General features: G+C 48.2%; 1 protein-coding gene across 7 annotated transcripts in view; it reads right to left on the bottom strand.

Annotated features, from left to right (window-relative positions):
- Nucleotides 1–21,752, bottom strand: part of KIAA1217 (KIAA1217 ortholog) — a 259,459-nt gene extending 237,707 nt beyond the window's left edge. For 2 of the 7 annotated variants that reach the window (XM_054020697.1, XM_054020698.1), the window contains exons 1-2: nt 21,566–21,747; nt 1,685–1,968 (exon numbers count right to left, since the gene is read on the bottom strand). In XM_054020697.1, the coding sequence (XP_053876672.1) occupies nt 1,685–1,968; nt 21,566–21,635 (354 nt within the window). In that variant the 5' untranslated portion in view covers nt 21,636–21,747. Of the gene's footprint in view, nt 1–1,684; nt 1,969–21,565 lie in introns of all 7 variants that reach the window. The other 5 variants (XM_054020702.1, XM_054020700.1, XM_054020699.1 and 2 more) reach the window with 5 other exon arrangements.
- Between the last annotated feature and the right edge of the window lie 4,773 nt (nt 21,753–26,525).

The raw sequence follows: 26,525 nt of genomic DNA, 5'->3' as shown, positions 1-26,525 counted from the left end.
ATATCACTATGTCCTGAACAGTTTCATTAACTACATTTTCAACCTATCCTGAGAAATACATCAAGATATCACATCTTCCATGGGCCCAAAATCTGCTTCTCCCTGCTGAAAAGCCACTGCATGAAGCCAAGAAACAAAGCAGCATTAGGCACATTTCTTAGAGACCAGTACCTGCCATCAAGATAGTTTGGAGAATGCGGATACTTGAGGATGAGTCCACTCCATTCATGTTAGTGGATTCAAAAGCAGAAAGGACAGCAAATAAATGGGTAACAGCCATAGGTGCTGGAACAGGGGTCCTGCCACACCCCCTAGCTTGAAATGGTTTCCATCATTTACAGGGTTTACAGTTTGGTTCAATGGCTCTCAACACCCCCACTATAAAAATTGTTCCAGCACCCCTGGTAACAGTGACAACTGAGGTAAACCTACACTGTGTACAAATGTTTTCCTTTCTGCTAAGCTTGGCTTCCCAGACTAAAAATGTAGCTAAAGCTAACAGCTGGTCCCATATTTTTAGGTAAGATGGGTAGCTGTCACCTGAAGAGGAGATAAATGTTCTCTTTGACTATTCTGGTTTCATTTTTGTCCTACCAGACTCTAATATATAAACTCTTCAGAAAACTAGTACCGTATATACTCGTTCATAAGCTGAATTTTTTTAGTAAAAAAGGGAAGCACCAGAGAAGGGGGTCGGTTTATGAACAGGTATAGAGAGGGAGAGGTGGGACACAGCCCCTCCCCCCAATAGAGGGAGCAAGGAGAGGCAGCACAGCCAGAAGGGAAGAGGCGGGGCCAGAGTCTCTCCGCTTCTGGCCACGCTGCTCTCCTCCCAGCCTCCAAAGCAGCTGCAGCCGTGCCACTCGGCCCCGCCCCCAAGAGCAGGCTGTGGCCACGCCGCCTGGCCCACCGGAGCACACTGTGGCCATGCTGCCTGGCCCATCCTGCTGGAACATGCTGCGGCCACGCCGCCCAGTCTGGCCTGCCGGAGCAGGTTGTGGCCACGCTGCCCAGCCTGCCGGAGCAGCTCCAGCCAGGCCAGAGACATTCTCCCCTGGCCCTCCCCAGATAAGGTGGGAAGGGAAAGGATGGGGAGAGTGTGGGGGTCCCGGGGTAGGGGTGGGGTCATGTGGGGGATGGTCACAGGGGTTACTCCCCTGACTCCCAGCTTCTCCCCCCCAAAATTTCCCCACCAGTTGCTGTCCCGGCCCATCAGGGTAAGCAGCTGGCACGTGGGGACACTTTGTTTACTTAGGTTTACCTCTGTGCCTGCGGACGCTCGAGGTAAACAAACCATCTCGGCCCGCCAGCGGCTTATCCTGAAGGCCCAGGAGTCAAAGTTTGCTGACCCCTGAATTATAGGGTTGGCTCATGAACGGGTCATAAAATTTTTCCATTTTTACTTATCCATCTTGGGGAGGTCGGCTTATAAACAAACTGGCTTATGATCGAGTATATACGGTTAACTGAAATATACGGTGAACTGGCACAAAAATGGCATCAAATATTCATACTCTTCCCCTTTAAAAAAATCTAAAAACAAAACAACAAAGCTCATCCAATTACATTTGTTTAGGGTCTGCTACAGTCCCATTTTTTCTAACCATTTAACATTGAATTTTATAAAAGTTAGAAATACTTTTTTTTTTTAAACAAAAACCAATAAATTACTTTGTTTTCATACCTGATCTCTCAGCCTTTCTTGGTGTCCCATTATTGCTGTAGCATGATGGGGATATTTCTGTTTCAGATGCTCCAGAAAAGCCTCTCTCTTTCTGTCCATTTCTGATGTCTGCATTCCCAGTATTTCTTTGGAACTGCGAGGTCCACCTACAGTATGCCTGCGAGGGATGTTGCGGGTAGGCTTTGGATTGGAAGTATTATTGTTTCCAGTTGCAAGGAGTTCTTTAGATTGAAGACATTCCGCATCGTCTAATGATGTTACATGCAAATTGTTTTTTCCCTGGTCTGGAAAAAATAAAGAGTATTATAAGAACATAACCCCAACAGTCACATTTATAAGGAAAAAATATAGCGAGGTCAATTAAAAAAATATAGTAGTATACAATATCCTGTTCTACACCACTGATGGGGAAAAGACATGTTATTAAGCTTTAATAAAATACACAGACAGACTTGTTTATACCAGCTGTATTATACAGTACTTAATTCCTCACAGAGAACAGAACATCATTTAAGAAAGATGTCCCTTTATACCATCTTCACTATTGTCTGAAGTAAAAAGAAGATATGGTAAAGCCTTTACTCCCTAACTTTTAAAATCTATAGGATGCTTTCCACATGAAGAAACAGTTTTCTTCAATATGTTCCAGTACATTTAATGAGCCTGTAACTAGTCTCCTTAGGGATACCAACTGATAAAATTCCTTTGACAAAGCAGATTTCAAATCCTTAATCTTTTCAAAGTATGTTTTCCACATGCTCTGAAATGCTTATAAAATAGTAAGAGAAGCACTTGGGTTTTGTTTCTGTTTTCTGACTGTAGCCAGGTTTTAAATTTCATGGATCTCACTTGGATTTTATACCTCTCTGAGACAGCAGATTGGAAAATTCAGCATCACTTTTTCAATAAACCACTCCTTGAGAAATAAAATAAAAGCAAGTTTTATGTGACAGAAAAGAGGAAAAAAGTCAGATAAACTTTACAACTTTAAAGTCTTCTTTAAGACCAATGGCCATGGATACTTTTGTAAAAAGATAGCTAGACATAGAGGGTATGTTAGAGCTAGCTTATCTGAAGGTAACTGTGTAACATGAACCCTCTGGTGCCTGAAGAAGTGTAGGTTGGAGGTTTGTTACCGAATGCCTATGAAAAATCCCCCTCTCTTTTGTCAGCAAAGGGGAATAACAAACAGCAGCACTGAAAAAGCCTCTTAAGTCCATTTTGTAGCCTTACTTACCCTTGTTATGCCACCCTTGAATGTCCTTATTAACATTAACTCTTTAAAGACTTAAATGTTCATCCCTTTAAATTTCTTGCTTCATTTATCTCTATATACTGCTATTTCACTAAATGTTCTTTATCCTCATAGCACCCCCAGTCGACCTCTAAACACATCCCTTTGCATGTTACTGTATTTTGGGAATCAATACATTCTTCCAACTTTCATAGATTCATCAATATTAAGGACAGAAGGAACTATTAGATCAACTAATTGGACCTTATGTTTTAAGACCTCCTGTACACAGGTCACACAGTTGCTCCTGATATCATCCCCACTTGTCTGTCAAATCCACCATTTAGGTCCTCACTATGCAGTAAGATACATGTTGGTGGACCCCCATTGTTTTCACCTTAGATTGAATGTTCTTCAGAGGAAAGGACTTTTCTATGAGCTATCTAGCACAGTGGTTCTCAACCAGGGGCACGTATACTCCTGGGGGTACACAGAGGTCTTCCAGGGGGGATACATCAATTCACTCATCTAGATATTTGCCTAATTTTACAACAGGCTACATAAAAAGAACTAACATAGTCAGTACAAACTAAAACTTCATACAGATAAAATGAGAAAGTAAGCAGTTTTTCTGCAATAGTGTGCTGAGACATTTTTGTATTTTTATGTTTGATTTTGTAAGCAAGTAGTTTTTAAGTGAGGTATGCAAGAAAAATCAGTCTCCTGAAAGGGGTACAGTAGTCTGGAAAAGTTGAGAGAAATGGTAACCTACCTTTTGTTCTTTGAGATGTGTTGCTCATAGAATATCAGGGTTGGAAGGGACCTCAGGAGATCATCTAGTCCAACCCCTTGCTCAAAGCAGGACCAATCCCCAGACAGATTTTTGTCCCAGATCCCTAAATGGCCCCCTCAAGGATTGAACTCACAACCTGGGGTTTAGCAGGCCAATGCTCAAACCACTGAGCTATCCCTACCCCCCTCATGTCCATTCCAAGTAGGTGTGAGCACGCCACGTGCAGTTGTTGGTAGGTTTTCTCCCTAGCAGTACCTGTCGGGTTGGCTGTGGAACCCCTTGGAGATGCGCCTTCATGGGAATGTATATAGGTCGCTGCTGACCCGCTGCCAGAATACTTTGACAGAGGGGAGGCGGGTGGGTCTTGGAATGGACATGAGCAACACACCTTGAAGAACAACAGTTATGAAAGATAGGTAACAATTTTTCCTTCTTCAAGTGCTTGCTCATATCGACTCCAAGTTGGTGACTCGCAAGCAATTACCAGGAGGAGGGGTCGGCGTTCACCCAGTCGCAGACTGCAGCACCACCAAATGCTGCATCGTCTCTAGCCTGCTGAGTAATGGCGTAGTCGACGTAAAGGTGTGGATTGATGACCATGTTGCTGCCCTGTAGATGCCCTGAATGGGGAGCTGTGCCAGGAACGCCACTGAGGATGCCTGCATCCTTGTGGAGTGTGCAGTCAAGGCTGTGGCAGGTATCTTTGCTAGGTTGTAGCACGCCCTGATACAGGCCGTGATCCATGACAAGATCCCTTGGGAGGACACTGGGAGCCCCCTCATCCGCTTAGCAATTGCAATGAAGAGCTGTGTCGACTTTCAAAATGGCTTCATCCTTTCAATGTAAAGAGCTAACACTCATCTGACATCCAGGGAGTGGAGCACCTGTTTCGGGTTTAACTAGCATATGGCTTAGGGAAGATCACTGGAAGAAAATGTTCTGATTCGCGTGGGCCTGGGCGGCGGGGTCAGGCTTCATCTTCAGCCCTGGGCAGGGGGGCTCAGGTTACAGTTCCCCTGTCTGAGGCTGAAGCCCTTGGGGTTTGGCTTTGGCCCCCGAGCCTGGGGTTGAGCTTAGGCTTTGCCCCCATCTCACCTGGTTGGTGGACTCAGGCTTTGGTCCCCCCTCCTGGGGTCATGTAGTAATTTTTGTTGTCAGAAGGGGGTTGCAATGCAATGAAGTTTGAGAACCCCTAATCTAGTCCTTTGAGGAAGCAGCCAACCATAGGGTTAGCGAATACTGACCGGCCAGCAGAACTGGGATGAAAAGCTGAGATGGTGGCCAGGTGCAACTTTATTGACGACACTGCCAGGCCTTGCTGTTTCAGGTGCAGTAAATAGTCCAGAATGAAAGGAATCGATTACTGTAATGGCGGAGTGTCTCTTTCCAGAGACCAGATTGAGAATCTCTTCCACTTAGCCAGATAAGTGGCTCAAGTGGATGGTTTCCTGCTGCCAAGGAGAACCTCCCTAACGGAGTCTGAACATGCGAGCTCCAAAGGGGTTAGCTATGGATTTTCCATGCTGTGAGGTGCAGAGTCTCTAGATTGGGATGCTGGAGGCAGCCGTGATTCTGCATGATCAAGTCCAGGACCAGGAGCAGTGTTATAGATGTTCCACCGACAGGTCTAGAAGCATGGTGAACCAGTGTTAACATGGCAATGCTGGCGCTATCAAGACCATTGATGCTCCCTCTCTTCAGACCTTCAGCAGATCCTGGTGTACAAGCGAGAAGGGTGAGAATGGATACAGCAGGTGCCCCTTCCAAAGGAGAAGAAAGGTGTCTGCAAGCGAGCTCAGGCTGTGATTCAGGAAGAACAGAATTGCTGACACTTCCTAGTGAGTGCTAACCACAAAGCAGAGGAACCATCTGTGGGACGGGACTATGGACATGTGCAGGGCTGGCTCTAACTTTTTGCAGCCCCAGGCAAAAAAGAAGAGAGCCGCCCTGCCTTACCTCCCCCCCCACGAGCGCCGCCGAAATCCCCGCCCCCCAGCACCACGCCACCCGAAGCCCTGCCCCCCCCGCCGCACCGCCCGAAGCCCCACCCCCGTGCACCATCCGATGCCTCCGCCCCCCTCCGAGCACCACGCCGCCCGAAGCCCTGCCCCCCCAGCACCACGCCGCCGAATCAAAAAAAAAAAAAAAAAAAAAAAAAAAATCAAGTGCCGCCCCACCCCAAGGTGCCGCCCCAAGCACGTGCTTGGTCGGCTGGTGCCTGGAGCCGGTCCTGGACATGTGAAAATACGCATCCTTCAAGTCAAGGGTGTCGTACCAGTCCCCCGGATCCAGGGAGGGGACAATGGAAGCCAGGGAGACCATGCGGAACTTTATCTTCTTCATGAATCTGTTGAGTTTTCGCAGGACTAAAATAGGTCTGAGTCCACCCTTGGCCTTCGGAATTAGGAAATACTTGGAACAGACCCCCCGTCCCTGAACTTAGAGGGGCCTCCTCTACTGCCCTGAGCAGTAGCAGTGATTGCACCTGAGAAGAGTCCCTGAAGAGGGATGGGGAAGGAGGGTGGGAAGGCAGGAGGGAACATCCCAATTCTACCATGCTCAAGACCCATTGGTCTGAGGTGATTTGTGCGCAGGCATGGTAGAAATGGGATAGATTTTTCACAAAGGGAGGGGAAGGATCCGGGATCTGAACTGGTGCGTCACCCCTGGGTACACCTTCAAAAGTTTGGCTTGGAGGCTGAGGGCTGCTTCGCTGAACCCTGGCCCTGGTTAGAGAAGGGCTGAGAGGTCCTCAGTCTATTACTCCTACCCCACTTCCTGCTATAGTCCTCTCTAGAGGGAGCAGGGTAGAAGCAAGTGGCAGGCTGCGGCTTAAAATGCTTCCTCTGGGCAAGGCTGGCATATAAAGCCCTGGGGACTTCAGAGTCGCCCATGAGTCTTTCAGGCTGTGGAGCCTAGATTCTGTTTGCTCCAAGAAAAGCCCTAAACAGTCAAAAGGCAAGTCCTGAATTGTCTGCTGGACTTCATGCAGGAGTCCTGACACCTGAAGCCATGAACTGGTGGTTCTCATGGCAACAGCTGTCAACACAGTACGGGAAGCCAAGTCCACCAAATCTAGGGAGGTCTGTAAGGAGGTCCTCGTGACTACCTTACCTTCCTCAAGGACAGCAGCAAACTCCGAGCAGGAGTCTGCCGGCAGTAGCTCCTTGAATTTGGACATGTTCCAAGAGTTAAAACGGTAGCAGCGAAGGACCGCCTGCTGGTTGGCAATGTGCAGCTGGAGCCGCCTGGTAGAATACACCTTCCTACTGAAGAGATCCAGCTTCTTTGCCTCCTTGGACTTAGGAGTTGGTCCCTGTTGTCCTTGCCTTTCCTTTTGTTTGGCAGCCTCCACCACCAGAGTGCCCGGATGAGGAGGAGTGAACAGGTACTCATACCCTTTTGAAGTCACAAAGTACTTCCTCTCCACCCATCTGGCCATGGTGGGGGAAGAGAGGTGGGCATTTGCCACAATGTTTTAATAGTCTTATGGATCATCTTAATGAGGGGTCCCTCAAGGGACCTTCAGGCATGAGCATGTCAACCATGGTGTTGGGCTTCTCTGACACCTCCTCTGCCTGCATGCCCAAATTCTGTACCACCCTTCTGAGCAACTCCTGGTGGAATCTGTTGTCTATGGCCAGCAGAGTGGTAGATGTGCCCGCCACTGCTTCATCAGGGGAGGATGATGCCCGTGGTGGCACCGGGTCTTCCTGATCCTCTGGCTCACAGGGATACCCCCTGCACTGAATGACCTATGTAGGTGCTGGTTTCCCGGCCCGTGATCATCTCAGTACCGGCTCCGGTGCCAGGTCACACTGTGGTCTCAGTGCTGACCTGTATGCCCATCTCATGGCCTTGTGGAAGTTCCCAGGCTAAAGATGATGATGATGGAGGGGCCCGTGCATCTGAAACCACTGACAAGAGTCTGGACCCTGGTCCTTGGCTAGGTGATAGGCCCACGGGGTCCAGAAGGGCCACAGAGCTGGCACCTGACACTGTGGTGGCCATGGCACCATAGGCCATGGCTGACCTTCCTCTTGTCTGGAACGGTGCCAAGAACGGTGCCGGCTTTGCCTAGAGGCATATGACTCTGCCTCCAAGTCCGATGAGGACTTGATCTTGGTGACTAATGTGGTGCGGAGTGAGATGGTGCCGGGGAGCAGAGCCGAGGTGAGGGCGAACAGTGCCGCATCATCACTGGCTTGCCCTTAGAAGGCACTGTGCCTCTCTGCGATGCTGGTGCCAGAGCTGGTGCCTATGTGGGGTACTGCGCCATCATTGCTATGAGGTCCCTAGCCACCTCAAAGGTCTCCGGCGTGGAGGGAAGGTCTAAGTCCTCCTCCCGACACTCCCGCATCAGGGATTCCACTAGAACCGGACTCGATGGACCTCCCTTTGAGGCCAGAGCTGATGGTGCTGGCTGAGTCGGAGCTGGAGCAGGGTGTCCTGGCGTGGGACGCACCCCGCTAGGTGCCGCCTCGCTCCACTGCTGTAGTGGGAGAGCAACCTCTGTCAGTCTTCTTTGTTTTGTACGGGACCCGCGAATGGGAGCAGCGCCGGGCACTTGCACTGGAGGAGGTCTTTGGCACTGGGGAATGGTGGTGCAGAGGGTCTCTGGAGCCAGAGTCCTTTCTCGGCGCCATGGCCTCTCTTAGTGAGAATGGTGCGCTCTGCACCGAAGTGCTGCGCTTGGGGTCAGATGCCACCTGTGCTGGCTGGGGATGAAGGACTGACTCCATGAGGAACACTTTCAGCTTCAAGTCCCTCTCCTTCTTAGGCCCTGTCTACCCTATCCCAGTAAGTCGACCTAAGTTATGCTACTCCAGCTACATGAATAACGTAGCTGGATTCAATGTAGCTTAGGTTGATTTAATAAGTCTCCCATCGACTTATCCTACTCCTCTCATTCTGGTGGAGTACTGGAGTCTACCAGAGTCTCTACCAGAGAGCACTCTGTGGTCGATTTATTGGGTCTTTGCTAGACCTGCTAAATCAACCCCCGCTGCATTGATCGCAGCAGCATCGATCCTCGGTAAGTGTAGACATGGCCTTAGTCTTTGGGTGGAAGCCTCTACAGATTTTGCACTTCTCAGTCTGATGTGCTTCCCCCAAACACTTTAAGCAGGAGTCATGTGGGTCTCCCTTTGGTATAGGCTTCAGACAGGACCCACATGCCCTGGTCCCTGGGAGGGAAACATGGTGGCGGGGAACCCCCAACTAAAATGTATCTAAACTAACCATGAACTAATAGAACTAACTAATACTAAGTTTTCAACTATTTACAGGTACAACAAGAAAAGTCCACTAGGGGATCGCTTGCTGTAGCAAGAGAAGAGCTGTTCCAACGATCGTCACTGGCGGTAAGATGGAACTGAGGGGGTGATGGGTAGGTAGGGATCTATATATACTGCCATGAAGGTGTGACTCCAGGGGGTTCCACAGCCAGGTACCGCTAGGGGGGAAACCTTCCGACAACTGTGCACGTGGCACACACACACCTACTTGGAATTGACATGAGCAAGCACTCAAAGAAGAACCACTGATCTAGCAACTTGTGGACACTAGAGTAATAACAGTGTTCTCTACTTATAGATCATTATACCTATTATAATAGAGATAGGCCTGAAATAAAAGCCGAAATCCAAATGTCACTAAACTTTGTGAAGTGTGAATTTGGCTGCTATCTCTGACATGCTGAACCTAAATCTTGAACCCAAACAGCTCCACACCCATCACCATACTCTAGCCTCTGTTTGCCAGAAGCTGGGAGTGGATGACAGGAGATGGATCTCGATGATAGCCTGTTCCAGTCATTCCCTCTGATGCATTTGAAATTGGCCACTGTCAGAAGACAGGATACTGGGCTAAAATGACCACTGGTATGAACCAGCACAGCTGTTCTTATGTTCTTATATTCCTAACCCTTGAGAAGTTTAGATCTGCATCCAAATTCAAACTTTCTACTAAACAGAAACTCTACATAAAAGTTACAGAAGGATGACTTGCTGCAGACTCAGAACATCATACTCCTTCATAGTGATACATTTTTTTTTACCTGTCTTGCATACCTCTTGGTAACTGGCAATACACTTCTCATGTAGGAGGCCCTAGAGTTCAAAGCTAGACTTTCATACTACATTTGCCTCCTTAACATGTTCCTTTAAATATGCAAAAACCAAAAAAAAAAAAAAAAAAACCCCACAATCAATGCAGTTTTTAAATCTTTAGCTGATTTTGAGCAAGCCAGCATTCCTAAAAGTGTCTCCAACGCCAGAACATCAGAGCTGCAGCCACACGTTGAGGTTTATTGGACAACGCAAATTTTCCATGTGTAACTTAATTACAAAAACTCCCAACCTCAATAACTTTGTGATGATGCTTTCTGAAAACTCAGGGAGAAATCCTACCACCAGATGCACTGAGATTTGTTTGAAAGAAGTGGTAAAAATGAGTATTTTGTTTGCAATAAAGAAATGTGGCTCTTCCAAATGCATCAATGTTCAAAAGGTTTCTGTAGGCTGTGCACCCACATCAGTGAATCTCCAGTAAGAGGGATAATCTGGCATTTTTTAATCCATCACACACCAAATATAGATATTATATTTCTGAACTTGTTGAAATGGAAGTGCCAGGCAAAAAGATGTTCTGTATTTCTAGTTGAACAAGGGCCATCTCAGACGTCTGAGTATTAGGCATAAACATGGCTACGTCTATACCCTTCACACACAAACCCCCTAATATAAGGGTCACAATAGCAGCTGTGAGCACTTCCTTGAGGATACAATACAGGCCTTGTCCATATTTGCTGTGGAATTTAGGGTATGTGTAGCTACATGCCACAGTGAAAAGCAGGCTGCGTTCACACTTGTCACTGTGGTGTGTAGATCACAGGCCCTGGTTCTCATGGGGGACTTCAGTAATGGGGGACCCTGATATCTGCTGGGAGAGCAATAAAGCGGTGCACAGACAATCCAGAAAGTTTTTGGCAAGCATAGGGGGCAATTTCCTGATGCGAGTGCTGGAGGAACCAACTAGGGGCAGACCTCTTCTTGACCTGCTGCTCACAAACAGGGAAGAATTAGTAGGGGAAGCAAAAGTGGATGGGAACCTCGGAGGCAGTGACCATGAGATGGTCGAGTTCAGGATCCTGACACAATGAAGAAAGGAGAGCAGCAAAAGCAGACTTTGACTCCCTCAGGGAACTGATGGGCAGGATCCCCTGGGAGGATAACATGACAGGGAAAGGAGTCCAGGAGAGCTGGCTGTATTTTAAAGAATCCTTATTGAGGTTGCAGGAACAAACAATCCTGATGTGTAGAAAGAATAGTAAATATGGCAGGTGACTAGCTTGGCTTAACAGTGAAATCCTTGCTGATCTTAAACACAAAAAGAATGGTTACTTACCTTCTGTAACTGTTGTTCTTCGAGATGTGTTGTTCACGTCCATTACACATTAGGTGTGCGCGCGCCGCGTGCACGGACGTCGGAAACTTTTTCCCTTAGCGGCTCCCGTCGGGCCGGCGGGGCCCCCACCTTCCCGCCAGAGCGGCGCCCCGCTCCAGGGTATATATATCTCTGCCGACCCGACCCCTCCGGTTCCTTCTTGCCGGAGACTCCGACAGAGGGGAAGGAGGGTGGGAAGTGTAATGGACGTGAACAACACATCTCGAAGAACAACAGTTACAGAAGGTAAGTAACCGTTCTTTCTTCTTCGAGTGATTGTTCACGTCCATTACACATTAGGTGATTCCCAAGCTTACCATTGGAGGTGGGTAGGAGTCAAGGTACAACTGACTGTAACACAGCCCGGCCGACCATCGCGTCCTCTCTGGTCTGATGATGGATCGCGTAATGGGCTGTGAACGTGTGTATGGACGACCAGGTGGCTGCCTTACAGATCTCCTGGATCGGGACCTGCGCCAAGTAGGCCATTGAGGACGCTTGGGCTCTAGTCGAATGGGCCCGGATAACCGGGGCCGGAACATTGGCAAGCTCATAACAAGTGCGTATGCAATGCACAATCCATGCCGACAAGCGCTGTGTCGAGATAGGCAAGCCTTTCATACGTTCCGCAATCGCAATGAACAGCTGGGGTGTTCTGCGGAACGACCTGGTCCGCTCCAGGTAAAATGCCAACGCCCTTCGGACATCTAGGGTCTGTAGGCTGCGGTGGTGAGGATCCATATGGGGTTTTGGGAAAAACACCGGGAGGCAAACTGTGACACCACCTTTGGGAGGAATTTGGGGTGCGGCCTAAGTTGCACCTTATCTTTATGGAACACCATATAGGGTGGTTCCGACGAGAGGGCCCTCAATTCCGATACCCTTCTGGCCGACGTGATGGCCACGAGAAACGCCACCTTCCACGAGAGGTGCGTGAGGGAGCAAGTGGCCAGGAGCTCAAAGGGAGGACTCATGAGTCTATTTAGGACTAGGTTCAGAAACCACATCGGAACCGGCGGGCGTGAGTAGGGAAACACCCTTTCCAGCCCCTTGAGGAATCGGGCCACTGTGGGGTTGGAGAATACTGACACTCCCAACTCTCCCGGATGGAAAGCCGAAATAGCGGCTAAGTGAACTCTAATAGAGGCGGGCGCAAGCCCTTGGTTCTTGAGGTGCAGTAAATAGTCCAAGATGGACGGAACCGAGGCCTGTAAAGGCCGTATGCGTTGAGGCTCACACCAGTGGGAGAACCTTTTCCACTTCGCCAGGTATGTTGCCCTTGTAGAGGGCTTCCTACTATTAAGGAGGATTTGCTGAACCTGGTGGGAGCACCTGTCTTCTGCATCGTTCAGCCAGAGAGATGCCATGCCGTGAGATGAAGCGAAGACAGGTTCGGGTGGAGTAGGCGACCTTTGTCTTGCGTGACTAGGTCGCGATGGAGGGGAAGGGTGATTGGATCGGCTACGGACAGTTCCAGCAGAGACATGAACCAATGCTGGCGAGGCCAGGCTGGGGCAATAAGTATGATCGTTGCCCTGTCCCTGCGGGTCTTGAGAAGAACCTTGTGTATAAGTGGAAATGGAGGGAAGGCATATTTTAGGCTCCCTCCCCATGGGATCATGAAAGCGTCCGCTAATGATCCCGGGCTGAGGTTCTGGAACGAGCAGAACTGAGGGCATTGGCTGTTGTCCCTGGTGGCGAATAGATCCACCCGGGGAAACCCCCACTTCCGGAAGATCGAATGCAGGACGTCTCCTCTCAGTGTCCATTCGTGCATTCGATAGGATCGGCTGAGGCGGTCTGCTAAGCCGTTCTGAATTCCCGGAAGATACGTCGCGATGAGGTGTATCGCATGGGCTATACAGAAGTTCCATAACTGGAGTGCCTCGCGACAGAGGGGAGAAGACCGGGACCCGCCCTGCTTGTTTATATAGAACATGGCGGTAGTGTTGTCCGTCAGGACTGCCACGCTGTGACCTTTTAGGAAGGCGTGGAAGGTCTGGCAGGCGAGGCGAACCGCTCTTAGCTCCTTCAGATTGATGTGAAGCAGCTTGTCCTCTCCGGACCACAGCCCTTGGGTCCGCAGTTCCCCCAGGTGCGCCCCCCAGCCCATGTCTGATGCGTCTGTCACTAACGTCAGAGTGGGTTGTGGGGCAGCAAAGGGGATCCCTTCGCACACCTGCTGGCGATCGAGCCACCAGCGTAGTGAGCTGAGCACCTGGTTCGGGATCGTGACTACTTGATCCAATGGGTCTCTGTTGGGGCGATGCGTGTGGGCGAACCACAACTGTAAAGGCCGGAGTCTCAGCCGGGCATGTCTGACCACGTGCGTGCAGGCTGCCATATGCCCCAGAAGCTGCATGCAACACCTTGCCGTTGTCGTGGGAAATTTTTGGACCGAGCTTACGGCCCCGTGAATTGACATGAACCGTGCCTCTGGTAAACTCGTTACCGAGTCCAGGGTAGCACCTATAAAGTCCAGCCTTTGTGTGGGGACTAACGTGGATTTGGGCACGTTGACCCGGAGGCCGAGCTTGTCGAACGTCTGCAAGGCCAGCGTCACGTGAGATCGGACCTCGGCCTCCGACCTGCCCTCGAGTAGCCAATCGTCCAGGTACGGGAACACACGCATCCTTCTTTTCCGAAGGAAGGCTGCTACCACGGACATGCACTTTGTAAACACCCGTGGAGCTGACGCCAGGCCGAAGGGCAGGACAGTAAATTGGAAATGGCGCTGTCCGACGACGAAGCGCAGAAAACGCCTGTGGGCCGGATTGATTGCGATGTGAAAATAGGCATCTTTCATATCGAGGGCAGCATACCAATCCCCCGGATCCAGGGATGGGATAATAGTTCCAAGGGAGACCATACGGAAGCGCGCTTTGATCAGAAACTTGTTTAGATCGCGCAGGTCCAAGATAGGACGGAGGCCTCCTTTCGCCTTGGGGATCAGGAAGTATCTGGAATAGAATCCTTTTCCCCTTAGGTCCAGAGGGACCTCTTCTACTGCTCCTGCAGCGAGAAGGGTCTGTACCTCCTGTATGAGGAGTTGCTCGTGAGAAGGGTCCCTGAAGAGGGACGGGGAAGGGGGATGGTAGGGAGGGGGCGAGGAAAACTGGAGGGTATAGCCCGCCTTCACTGTGCGCAGGACCCAGCGGTCCGATGTTATGCGCGACCAGGCCCGGTAGAATTGGGACAGACGGTCCTTGAAACCCAAAGGAGGATCCGGTATATGAAGTGGTACGCTGTCCTCGGGCGTAGCTTCAAAAGCCTGGTTTATTTCCCGGCTGCGGCTTGCCCTGGCCGTGATTCTGGCCCTGGTTAGGCGTATTGTTACGTCTCCGCCTGTTATCCCTGCCTCGACGGCGGTAAGGCTTGTGTCGGGGCCGAGGGTGGTAATGCCTTTGCGGCGGCTGGGGTTTGAAGGGCTTACGCTGCGTTACCGGCGTGTGCATACCCAACGACTTAAGGGTCGCTCGTGAGTCCTTAAGGCTATGTAGCCTGGCGTCCGTCTGGTCGGAAAACAAGCCCGAACCTTCAAACGGGAGGTCCTGCAGAGTGGTCTGCACCTCCGGCGGGAGACCTGAAGCCTGCAACCACGCCGAACGCCTCATCACGACTCCCGACGCGATTGTTCTTGCCGCAGCGTCGGCTGAGTCCAGTGCGGCCTGTAAGGAGGTCTTGGCCACTGCCATTCCCTCGTCCACCAGGGCCGTGAACTCCGGGTGAGCGTCCGGTGGGAGGGAGTCCTTGAACTTGGCGACTGATGCCCAAGAGTTAAAATTATGCCTGTTTAGAATCGCCTGCTGATTGGCGATCCTCAGTTGCAGGCCCCCCGATGAATAGACCTTCCTCCCGAATAGGTCCAATCTCTTAGCTTCCTTGCCCTTGGGGGCAGGAGCTTGCTGGCCATGTCGCTCCCTTTCGTTGACCGCCGAGACCACCAGCGAACAGGGGGACGGGTGTAGAAAGAGGAAGTCAAACCCTTTAGATGGGGCGAAGTATTTCCTCTCCACTCCCCTTGCAGTTGGCGCACTGGAGGCCGGTGTTTGCCACACCGTCTTATAGTTGGACTGTACTGTCCGTATAATCGGGAGAGCGACTCTGGAGGGGCCCTCTGGGCTCAGGATATCGACCATGGGGTCGTCCTGCTCTATGGTCTCCTCCGCTTGCAAGCCCAGATTGAGGGCTACCCGGCGAAGCAGGTCTTGGTGTGCCCGATGGTCAATCGGGGGAGGGCCGGACACCAGTGTGCCCGCTACCGCCTCATCTGGCGAGGAGGAAGAGGTCGGGGCCTTCTGCCCATCCTCATTGTCCTGCAATCCGGCATCAGCCAATTGCTCCTCTGCGGCCTGACCCGCCGCGTGGGATTGGGACGGTACCGTACTCGGTGCCGAGTCCACTCCTTCCCGCTCCAGTGGTCTAGAGACCGTTGCCTCCCTATACGACGGCGGACGGTGCCGCGGGGAGCGGGATCGGTACCGGAATGGCCCGGATCTCGAGGCTCCCGCTGGGGGCTCTTGTTGGTGGTAGGCCCAGGGTGTCCAGAATGGCCATTGGCCCGGCTGGCCCCATTGTGACTGACCGTAGTCCCTGCTGGCTTGTGACCTACGGGCATAGCCGGTGCCGGGGCTGAACAAACAACCCCAGCAGGAAACTTAAGTACTCTAATGAGCTGTTAACTACTGGTTAAACACTACACAACTAACTGATAACTGCTAGATAACTCTAATGTGCTAAGGGACACTCTCAGACGAGAGACAGAGTTGTTCCAACGCCGCCACGGACGGTAAGAAGGAACTGGAGGGGTCGGGTCGGCAGGGATATATATACCCTGGAGCGGGGCGCCACTCTGGCGGGAAGGTGGGGGCCCCGCCGGCCCGACGGGAGCCGCTAAGGGAAAAAGTTTCCGACGTCCGTGCACGCGGCGCGCGCACACCTAATGTGTAATGGACGTGAACAATCACTCGAAGAAGAAAAGAAGCTTACAAGAAGTGGAAGCTTGGACAAATGAACAGGGAGGAGTATAAAAATATTGCTCAGACATGCAGGAGTGAAGTCAGAAAGGCCAAATCACATTTGGAGTTGCAGCCAGGGCTAGCTCCAGGCACCAGCTGACCAAGCACGTGCTTGGGGCGGCACCTTCTAAGGGGCGGCTAATCTTGGGGTGGTGGGGCAGTGCTCCGTTTTTTTTTGTTTCGTTTTGGCGGGGCGGTGCTTGGTTTTGGTTTTTGTTTTTTTTTTGGTTTGGCAGGGCGGTACTCAGGGGTTTTTGTTTCGGTGGGGCGGCGCTCATTTTTTTTTGGTTTTTTTTTTTTGCTTGTGCGGCAAAAAAGTTAGAGTTGGCCCTGGTTGCAGCTAGCAAGAGATGTTAAGAATAACAAGAAGGGTTTCTTCAGGTATGTTTCCAACAAGAGAAAAGTCAAGGAAAGTGTGGGCCCCTTACTGAATGAGGGAGGCAACCTAGTAACAGAGGATGTGGAAAAACCTAATGTACTCAATGCTTTTTTTTGCCTCTGTATTCACGACCAAGTCAGCTCCCAGACTGCTGCACTGGGCAACACAGCATGGGGAGAAGATGACCAGCCCTCTGTGGAGAAAAAGGTGGTTCAGCACTATTTAGTAAAGCTGGATGAGCACAAGTCCATGGGGCCGGATGCGCTGCATCTGAGGGTACTAAAGGAGTTAGCAAATGTGATTGCAGAGCCATTGGCCATTATCTTTGAAAACACATGGCAATTGGGGGAGGTCCGGGATGAATGGAAAAAGGGTAATGTAGTGCCCATCTTTGAAAAAGGGAAGGAGGAGGATCCGGTCAACTACAGGCCAGTCAGCCTCACCTCAGTCCCTGTAAAAATCATGGAGCAGGTCCTCAAGGAATCAATTCTGATGTACTTAGAGGAGAGGAAAGTGATCAGGAACAGTCAGCATGGATTCACCAAGGGCATGTCATGCCTGACTAACCTAATTGCCTTCTGTGATGAGATAACTGGCTCTGTGGATGAGGGGAAAGAAGTGGACGTGTTGTTCCTTGACTTTAGCAAAGCTTTTGATACGGTCTCCCACAGTATTCTTGCCAGCAAGTTAAAGTAGTATGGGCTGGATGAACGGACTATAAGGTGGATAGACAGCTGGCTAGATCATCGGGCTCAACGGGTAGTGATCAATGGCTCCATGTCTAGTTGGCAGCCAGTATCAAGCGGAATGCCCCGAGGGTTGATCCTGAGGCTGTTTTTGTTCAATATCTTCATTAATGATCTGGAGGATGGCATGGACTGCACCCTCAGCAAGTTTGCAGATGACACTACACTGGGAGGAATGGTAGATATGCTGGAGGGTAGGGATAGGATACAGAGGGACCTAGACAAATTAGGGGATTAGGCCAAAAGAAATCTGATGAGGTTGAACAAGGACAAGTGCAGAGGCCTGCACTTAGGATGGAAGAATCCCCTGCACTGCTACAGACTAGGGACCGAGTGGCTAGGCAGCAGTTCTGCAGAAAAGGACCGAGGGGTTACAGTGGACAAGAAGCTGGATATGAGTCAACAGTGTGCCCTTGTTGCCAAGAAGGCTAACGGCATTTTGGGCTGTATAAGTAGGGCCATTGCCAGCAGATCGAGGGATGTGATCATTCCCCTCTATTCGGCATTGATGAGGCCTCATCTGGAGGACTGTGTCCAGTTTTGGGTCCCACACTACAAGAAGGATGTGGAAAAATTGGAAAGAGTCCAGCGGAGGGCAACAAAAATGATTAGGGGGCTGGAGGACATGACTTATGAGTAGAAGCTGAGGGAACTGGGATTGTTTAGTCTGCAGAAGAGAAGAATGAGGGGGGATTTGATAGCTGCTTTCAACTACCTGAAAGGGGGTTCCAAAGAGGATGGATCTAGACTGTTCTCAGTGGTACCAGATGGCAGAACAAGGAGTAATGGTCTCAAGTTGCAGTGGGGGAGGTTTAGGTTGGACATTAGGAAAAACTTTTTCACTAGAAGGGTGGTGAAGCACTGGAATGGGTTACCTATGGAGATGGTGGAATCTCCTTCCTTAGAGCTTTTTACAGTCAGGCTTGACGAAGCCCTGGCTGGGATGATTTAGTTGGGGATTGGTCCTGTTTTGAGCAGGGAGTTGGACTAGATGACCTCCTGAGGTCCCTTCCAACCCTGATATTCTATGAAAGCTCTGGCAGCAGGGAAAGGCTCCAGTAGTGGGGAGCTGCCAGAGCCTTTAATTGTTACCTTTCCTTGCTTACAGAGCCTTTCGCTGCAGTGAGGAAAGGCTTTGGCTGCAGGGAGACAATGAGAGACTACACTGCTAAAAACAGAAGTATAGACATGGCAGGCACTATAAATAAATTAATGGAGATATCCCATCTCCTAGAACTGGAAGGGACCTTGGAAAGTCATTGAGTCCACCCCTTGCCTTCACTAGCAGGACCAAGTGCTGTTTTTGCCCTAGATCCCCAAGTGGCCCCCTAAAGGATTGAACTCACAACCTTGGGTTTAGCAGGCCAATGCTCAAATCACTGAGCTATCCCTCCCCCCTGAGGGGGAAGGGATAGCTCATGCTTGGGCATGTAGAGAGCTGTGTATGGTACACACCCTAGGGTTCAGGCATGTAGGGCACTCTACTCGCCTAAGCTGTCCCTCACTGTCTACACTGTTATTTATACCCAGGGCCGCTGAGAGCAGGTTCAGACCCCATAGCAAGGGCGGACCAGCTAAACAGGGCCGACAAGGGGGGAGGGGAGAAGCCAGGCCCCGGGCCCCCTTCCGGACCGCCGGGCCCCGGTAATTTGTACCGGCTTCGCTCCCTCCACCGACCCTGTTTATACTCATGCTACCTGGGTGTGCAGTGTCTGTACTCTACACACTGCCATAAGTGTAGATATACCTTAACCTGTATAACACAAAACACAGCAGAAAGTTCATTAAATTTGTAATCCTGCTTCTACATCTCATGCAAAACCTATCCATACTCCTCACTTGAGTTCTTAGAGATATCTGTCAGCATGAAGAGACTCAGAAACACCTAAGTGTTTTACTATTATTTGTTATATATGGAGACTTCAAGAAGGAACCAAAATGCATGGTGCTGTTAGCCTTTTCTAGCACTGCATGTGAGAGAAAAACATTCACTTCCTAAAATGATCCAAAATGTAACAGTTTCCCCCCACACATTACTGACAGGAAACAAATGCAAACTAATTGTTACCTTTGCCATGTCTAGGCTAGGTTATTAATACAGATGTTACGTGACACATTCTTTTCATGGCATTGACAGACATGTAACATACTACAAAACATTGCAGTCCCTATTGCTTTCTTTTGGTGCACAACTTATGCTGATTAGGAATCCGGCAAACTAATTTGAATAAAATAACACACACACTCCCGCCTGAAATTTGAAACAAACTGAACTCTAACCCTTTCTGAAGCTCTGGAATGTCTGCATTAGAGATCCCCTTCCCAAATCCCCCCCTAAATGTACTTCCCTTGCACTTCTTACCTGGTGGCAGGTCACCTTGGGGGAAGGCAAGAGCAGTGATTGTGAAATACTACAATGCACACTGGGGCATTTTAGCTCCGGGTGCATGCAAAGATCATAGGGTCAGAAGCAGCGTAATCCAACAGCAAGTTTCTGGATCCTGCTACTACTGAACAGCAGAATGGGCAGGCTTTCCATACCTTAGAAAATACATATGGGATGAGAGGGCACTGAGGAAAGAGTCAGCGTAACAACCATCCCCCCTAAAAACTTTGTAATGGGTAAAGGATCATCGGATTGTCCCTAGAAGACTGCATGGGTTGTAGGCAGGAGGAGGATAAATGTATCACCCTTTAAAGGGGGGAGGTGAGAGAATGTTCTGAGGATGTGAGAGATAGGCATATGATAAGCCTGTCATGCTCTTGAAGAGGAGACCTTTTACCTGAGAAATAAGTGGGTTGCTGGACCTTCCTCTAAGAAGGTCTGCTATCATGGTAGGTGGAGGGTAGGCAAATGGGGTGTGTTGTATAACTGGATAAAGGCTTTGTGGGGACTGGGATAGTGCTCAAAAGGCTTGAAAATCTGAATTAAACCCAAATTAAAAATTTTCTGAGATTCATCCATCACTATAGGAAATATAATTTAATGGAGAAAACTGACAGGAAAAATTAACTTAACTTAATTTTTGGCCTACAAGTGGTATGTCCATGATACTCCATCATGATAATCTTTTGGATTAATTGTTGTGACCTGGATCTTCCAGTTTCAGGAGCTGGTCCAGACTGACCTCTGCTTTCTACCATCACATGAATTTCAGTATATTTTGCATGAGTAGTACGGTAATAGAATGTTATTTCTTTTTGCAATTCAGGAACACATTTTAGTGAACATTTTATTCTCTGTACATACAAAGGTGTGCACATACACACATCCAAATGATATGGATGGACTATGAGTTACCCATTGCTCACATATTTGCTATGATCTGGCAGAATATCAAACAGTATTAATGACCACACTGGAGTTTTGTTTGTTTATTATATGCTTTTTCTGAGTATGCCACCTATATGATAGTCACAGATATTACTGACTTTTAATATTGTGAAATACCAAAATATATTTTCAATTACCATTTATAACCAAACATATTATGTTTATTTTATACAAACACAGGAGCATATATGTTTCACTGAAATCTGTATGAGAAATACAATAAGTGCATGTGTATTGGAAGTGTTCACAAAAGCTATCATGATTGGTGTTCTATAAATACTTATAAGAGATAAATTTAGATTAGGTATCTGTCCTGCCACCTGAATGTTTGTACAGAGTGGAATACCCTACATAAAAATTCATCAGGAAACTGTTTGCATTAGGTTTCAGACAAAATACAGTGCAATGGTAATTGTACAAATGCACCACAGCTGACCTTACATGAAAACCATGCTCATAATTTCTTGGCTTCATTCCAAAAATCAACCCAACTCATTTCACACAAAGTAAATTAATCTCATGACAATCTACTGTAGATCTGTGTGTTCTAAAATAGGAATTGAAAAATAAACAACAATCTCAATACTGCTTCTATAAAATGAAGTGTTTCTCTGCTTCTGCTGTTGGGAGTATAGAAAATTTAAAAGGCAGCCGATAGTATTTATCGTTCCCTAAGGAAGTAGCACACTCCATATCACATTGCTTAATGTGTCACAAAATGTGACATCAATATACACTCTGCTTTAGCTATTAAATAAAAATCTCTCTAAAGAGAAAGTTAAACATAAAAATCCCCAAAGTATCAGGCAAGCCTTCAAAAGTCACATGCACAAGAAGCACACTTTTTATTCTCTCTACCTCTAGTTATAAAAAGCAGCAATGAGGGACATGTTTAAATGTAACTCCATCTTCGACTGATTCTGTTACTTACCCTTCATCTGTCTGCTGTCTGTTGAACAAGCCAGGCACAGCTCAGATTTCTGGCTTTCATTTTCCTCCATTGTCCCTGCCTACTTCACAAGCTTTCCTTGAAAACTTTTAAACTGCAGGTTTAAAAACTACCAGAAGCAGCCTCCAGGAGAAAAGAAAGAAAACTAGACTTCTTTACAGTACAAAGTTCCTTTCAAAAATGAAGTGCATTCCAGAAGTACAAGTATCCGTTATGGAATGGTGGGCAGTACTTTCAGAGGCTGCTGCTTTTGCTGCTGTTGCTGCTGGAATAGTCCCTGAGCACTTCTCAGTGAGGGCCCCAACAGGTGATGGTCTTTTCTGCGGGAAAGACTCTAGCCGGCTTCTTTTCCACTGCTCCCAACTTACAGATATACTGCAGCCAAGTAGCATTATGAAAGGGAACATTTCAAACAAGATTATAGGCCTGAATCTCAGCTGGAATCTGAATCCTTAGCTTTCTAAATCTCTGTCATGGGACAAAGCCATTCCACAAAATATTTTTTTTAACACATAACCCCCACTGAGCCCACAAACATCCTGATAAATGCTCCTGTGTCTTTTTTTAATGTGCAGTTTAAAAGTAATTCATTATGTAAAAACTGAGGGATTTTTTTCGGTTGAATACTTTCAAGCTGCTCAGAAACGAAGCAGAATGTAATTAAGATATATAAATCCTACGTTAGTGAAACCAATAGAACTAAGTGTAAACCATAGCAAGCAATACATAAGATGGAAATTTGGCTTAGATGGAATTTGATGAGGAAAGTCAAAGATATACAAATAAATATAAAGAGATTATTTTTCTTTAGTTCAGACATTAGAAGCCTGCATAAGATACAGTAGACCCACAGGATCATTAGGCAGTAAAGGAAATTATTGAGGAAGATAAAGACGTTGCATCAGTCTCCACCACAGTTAATTTTTGGGAGTATACCAAACCTGAACCTACTCTTTTAAGGTAATAAAATGGCGGTGTTGTCAGAGATTCAGATGTGAAAAAACAAGGTGCTGGAACAAACTGATAAATTAGGGAACAAGCAGCCAACAGGATCAGATGGAAAATCTGTCCAAGAGTTCTGAAGGAATTTAAGAATAAATGGGGTCGGCTGAGGTGCTAATGAAATCATGCAATCTCTCAATAAACTCAGATACTGTCCTGGAACACCAGAGGCAAGTTAATATTGTAGATATCTAGTACACCCCATCTCAGAAAGTATACAGAAGAAATTGAGGGGGTTCTGAAATGGGTGATGAAAATTATTAGAGATATGGAAAAACTTCTCTATGAAAATAGATTGAAAAGACTGGGCCTATTCAGTTTAGAGAGGAGACAAATAAAAGGATGGGATAAAGATATGCAAAAGACTTAATAGAACACAGAAGGTAAATCAGGTGATCCAGTCTACTGTCTCTTGAGGAGGTATAAAGGCAAAACCTATAAAATAAATGGGAAAACTCCCATTGACTTCAAAGGGCTTTAAGTCGATGAAACTGAAAGACAAAAAAATTAATACTAAAAAAAGGAATGCTTAAATATATATATATATATATAAAATAAATAAAAACCCTGGGGAACTCATTGCCACAATACATCACTGAAACCAAGAGTTTTGCAGGATTCAGAAAAGGATTGAATACTGATATGGATAGGGTGACCAGACGTCCTGTTTTTAAAGGGACAGTCCCGTATTTAAGCCCTCCTGCAGGTGTCCTGACTTTTTCTTAAAAATGGGCAAATTGTCCCATGTTTTCTGTCTCCCTCTCCCCCAATCCCCATCAGTACTGGCGGGTCCTGCTGCTGGCTGGATCCCTGCTTGCCAGCCACCCACCCACCAGCAGTGAGTGGAGGGGTCCAGTGGCCAACGATGGGGGTGGGTGTGCAAAGCTGGTGGCGGGGCAAAGATGCAGCATGTGGGGCTGACCACTCTCCCTGGTGATCCGTCAGCACAGCCCCACTGCATGCCAGCTCTCGGCCGGCAGGGTCCCGCCCCCCCGTCCCATTTCCGGTTGGCACTGACTGCGCGCTGTGAGCTGCAGTGGCTGGTGCGGGCGGGCGGGCGTGTCGCCTCTGCTGCCCACCCATCAGCCCTTTATATGCTCTCCCTCTCACTGTCCTCTCCCTGATTTGCCCCTTCAGCCCCCAGAGCCCCGCTGCTCCTCCATATCCCCCCTGGTGGGACGTGTCCCACTCCCAGCGCTGTGCGGAGAACCAGCCCCTGGGCAGAGCACTCAGCTCACCAACAGCCTGGCTGGCAGACTCCTTCCTTCCCCTACTGCCTCTGGCTGGGCCAGCACCCTGGGAAAGCCCAATACCCTCTGGCCTAGGGTGCTGGCCAGGAGAAGCCAAGCACTACAAGTGCCAAAGCCCCACACAGCACTGGCACGGAGAAGCTTCTCCGCTCCTCAACTAAGCTCTGGATTGGAATGGGGGAAGCGATTTCCAGCCTGTTCATGCCCCAAAGCTGCAGGCTTCACAGCAGCCCCTGCAGCAGGGGATTAGCAACCCTCTTCATCCCTCCTCCCCATGGGTCCTGCCCCCAGGGAGTGCGGGGCTGCTCAGTCCCCCAGGCACCCTCCCATGCTGAGCCACCTCTCTGGCTGGGTTTGCTGAAGCCCCTGCAGTCAGGTCCCCTGGGCCCTGGTTCACAATGCATCCTTAGGGCTTAACCCCTTCCTGCCTGCACTGTAGCCAGAGGTGGCTGGTTGTGTCAGTGGCCATCAGCTGCCTGGAGGTGTTAGCTGCCTTTCAACACTGTGCGGCAGGAAGGGACAAGCTGCTTCCGGCCACACTGGAGTTGCGGGGAGAAGAGATGAGTGCTGCAAAGACATGGGCCATGTCATCCCTTCTCCCCCTCCTCTTTCCCTACGGCAGGAAGCAGCTCTCGGCCCTTCGCTCCCGCACAGTGCTGAAAGGCTGCTGCTGGCTACATTCTGGTGTGAATTGTGGCAGAAATCTGGGGGGGGAGGGAATGTGACCCTGCATGCCCTCCCCCACCAAGTGTTGCCTCAGGAAGACGCAGTGCCAGGTACCAGGAGAAGCGGGTCCATCCCAGGGGCCCAGCCAGGCATGGAGGGCATAGCGCGCCAGGCAGGGATGGTCGGTCACCCTCTGTGTGAGAAAGGTGTACGTGAGTGTGTGTATGTCACCTCTCCCTGTGTGAACCCTAAAGCCTTAAAGATAAGAAGGTAAATAAAAAGAATCAAACTATGCAGTATTTCTTTTTAACAGGGGCTCAGTCAACTTGATGTTAATTTGAACATTTGTACTGCAAAGTTCTGATTGATTGCCATTAAACTCGCTTGAATATGAGTAATTTTACCAGGTGTCCCATATTCGGCATAGGGAAATATGGTCACTCTAGATATGGATAACTAGAAAACCAACCCACTGTTACATTAGATGGGCAAGTTCTTCCTTAATTGCCCACTTCAGGATCTGTTGCACCTTCTGCTAGGCAGCTACTACTAGTCCCTGTCAGAGAAGACAGAACAGTAGAATAGATGGATCACTGCTCTGATTCAGATTAAAAATGTTTATATTTCTACTGTGTGAATAATGTAAATGTCAGTCATGTATGGAAAACCAATTGCCCCATTCCAACTGAAAAACAGAGACTCCTGCTCCCAAACCCAACAGATCTAGGTCACCTGGCCAAATTACAGGATGATCTACACTGGCCCTGTGCCCCTCTGCATCCCCTCCTATCATCCACTGGGAGATGAATTTTTAAAGTATCTCTCACAGGACACAGCTTCCTCTGGAACACCCTCTTAAAGGTGATTTCTCACTGTGTGTAGATTTCCCAGACGGGACACATAGACCCAACTAGAGAACCTTCTACAAAGTCTGAGGAAGGTGATGTGAAGGAGACTGACACCTCTACACCCCTCACACCAGAAGAGATTTGCTCCTGGAGGTTCTCTTCTGTATGTGTATCTGGGTGAAATGGTTGAGCTTTCAATTTGGACTTTTGTACACCGAAAATTTTTAAATTTTTGAAAATTCAATACAGAAATTAAAAGAACACAACTTCTCCACTCCCCGTATCCAATGGTCCCAATCATAGTAAGAGAAACTCCAAATCCTTTGAGTTCATTACTATTCACAATTGAAAAATAATCAAAACCACTGTTCTTTATATGCTCTGGATTAGATCAGATACACATATTCTCTTATTAAAACTACCTACAAATATTTATTTTGTTCCTTACCAATAACTTTTACTCAGTCTTGGAAACTGGCAACATTCCCAGAAACTCAAAGTAGCATACAAAATGCCCATATAGAAAAGATAGGGAAAGCAATCTAAATATTTGTGCTGCTATTTAAGATTTCAAACCTAGTATACTAATTGCTCTGAATAAAATTATTCTATAGCAGCCCAGTAATTTAAATAAAACATTTAGTGGGATGTATATCTACTGTAGTATTTTTATTAACTCCAAGTTATACTCTGCCTACTCTGATTTTTGCATAAATTAAGCCCAAAAGTTATGGCTGTCCCGAGTAACTCACGTTGACCTATGTTTTTAAATCACATCTTGAGTATACATCTCCTGTACACAAGGAGAAGATAACAGAAGTGCAAAAGAGGCAGATAATGTGGGCAAGAGGGAAGAATTAATCAAAGCAGGCAAGTTCCACAAACAGAGAATGGAAAACTTTAAGAGCATTGTTCTAAACTTCAAGTTAGCAAGATGAATCTTCCAGCAAGTTAAATTGGCCCCTTGACAACATTAATATGCAGAGTTGGACCTACACAGCAAATAAGCCAAGGTCTCACTGACTTTGCAGCAGCATTACCTGGTGATCTCCATATAAGGATGAGCTGTTTTGTTTTTAAACAATTCTGCCATGTTCTAGGTACAAACAACAGACTTTCCTTCAGCTTTGGAGATGCATGTAGTCTTGTTCTAATTTTCTTTTAAACAAATATATC

This window comes from Malaclemys terrapin, chromosome 2 (genome assembly GCF_027887155.1).
Source record: "Malaclemys terrapin pileata isolate rMalTer1 chromosome 2, rMalTer1.hap1, whole genome shotgun sequence".
NCBI classification, from domain to species: domain Eukaryota; kingdom Metazoa; phylum Chordata; order Testudines; family Emydidae; genus Malaclemys; species Malaclemys terrapin.
Note: the sequence above shows the minus strand (reverse complement) of the source record. Positions and strands in the feature narration are given on the sequence as shown.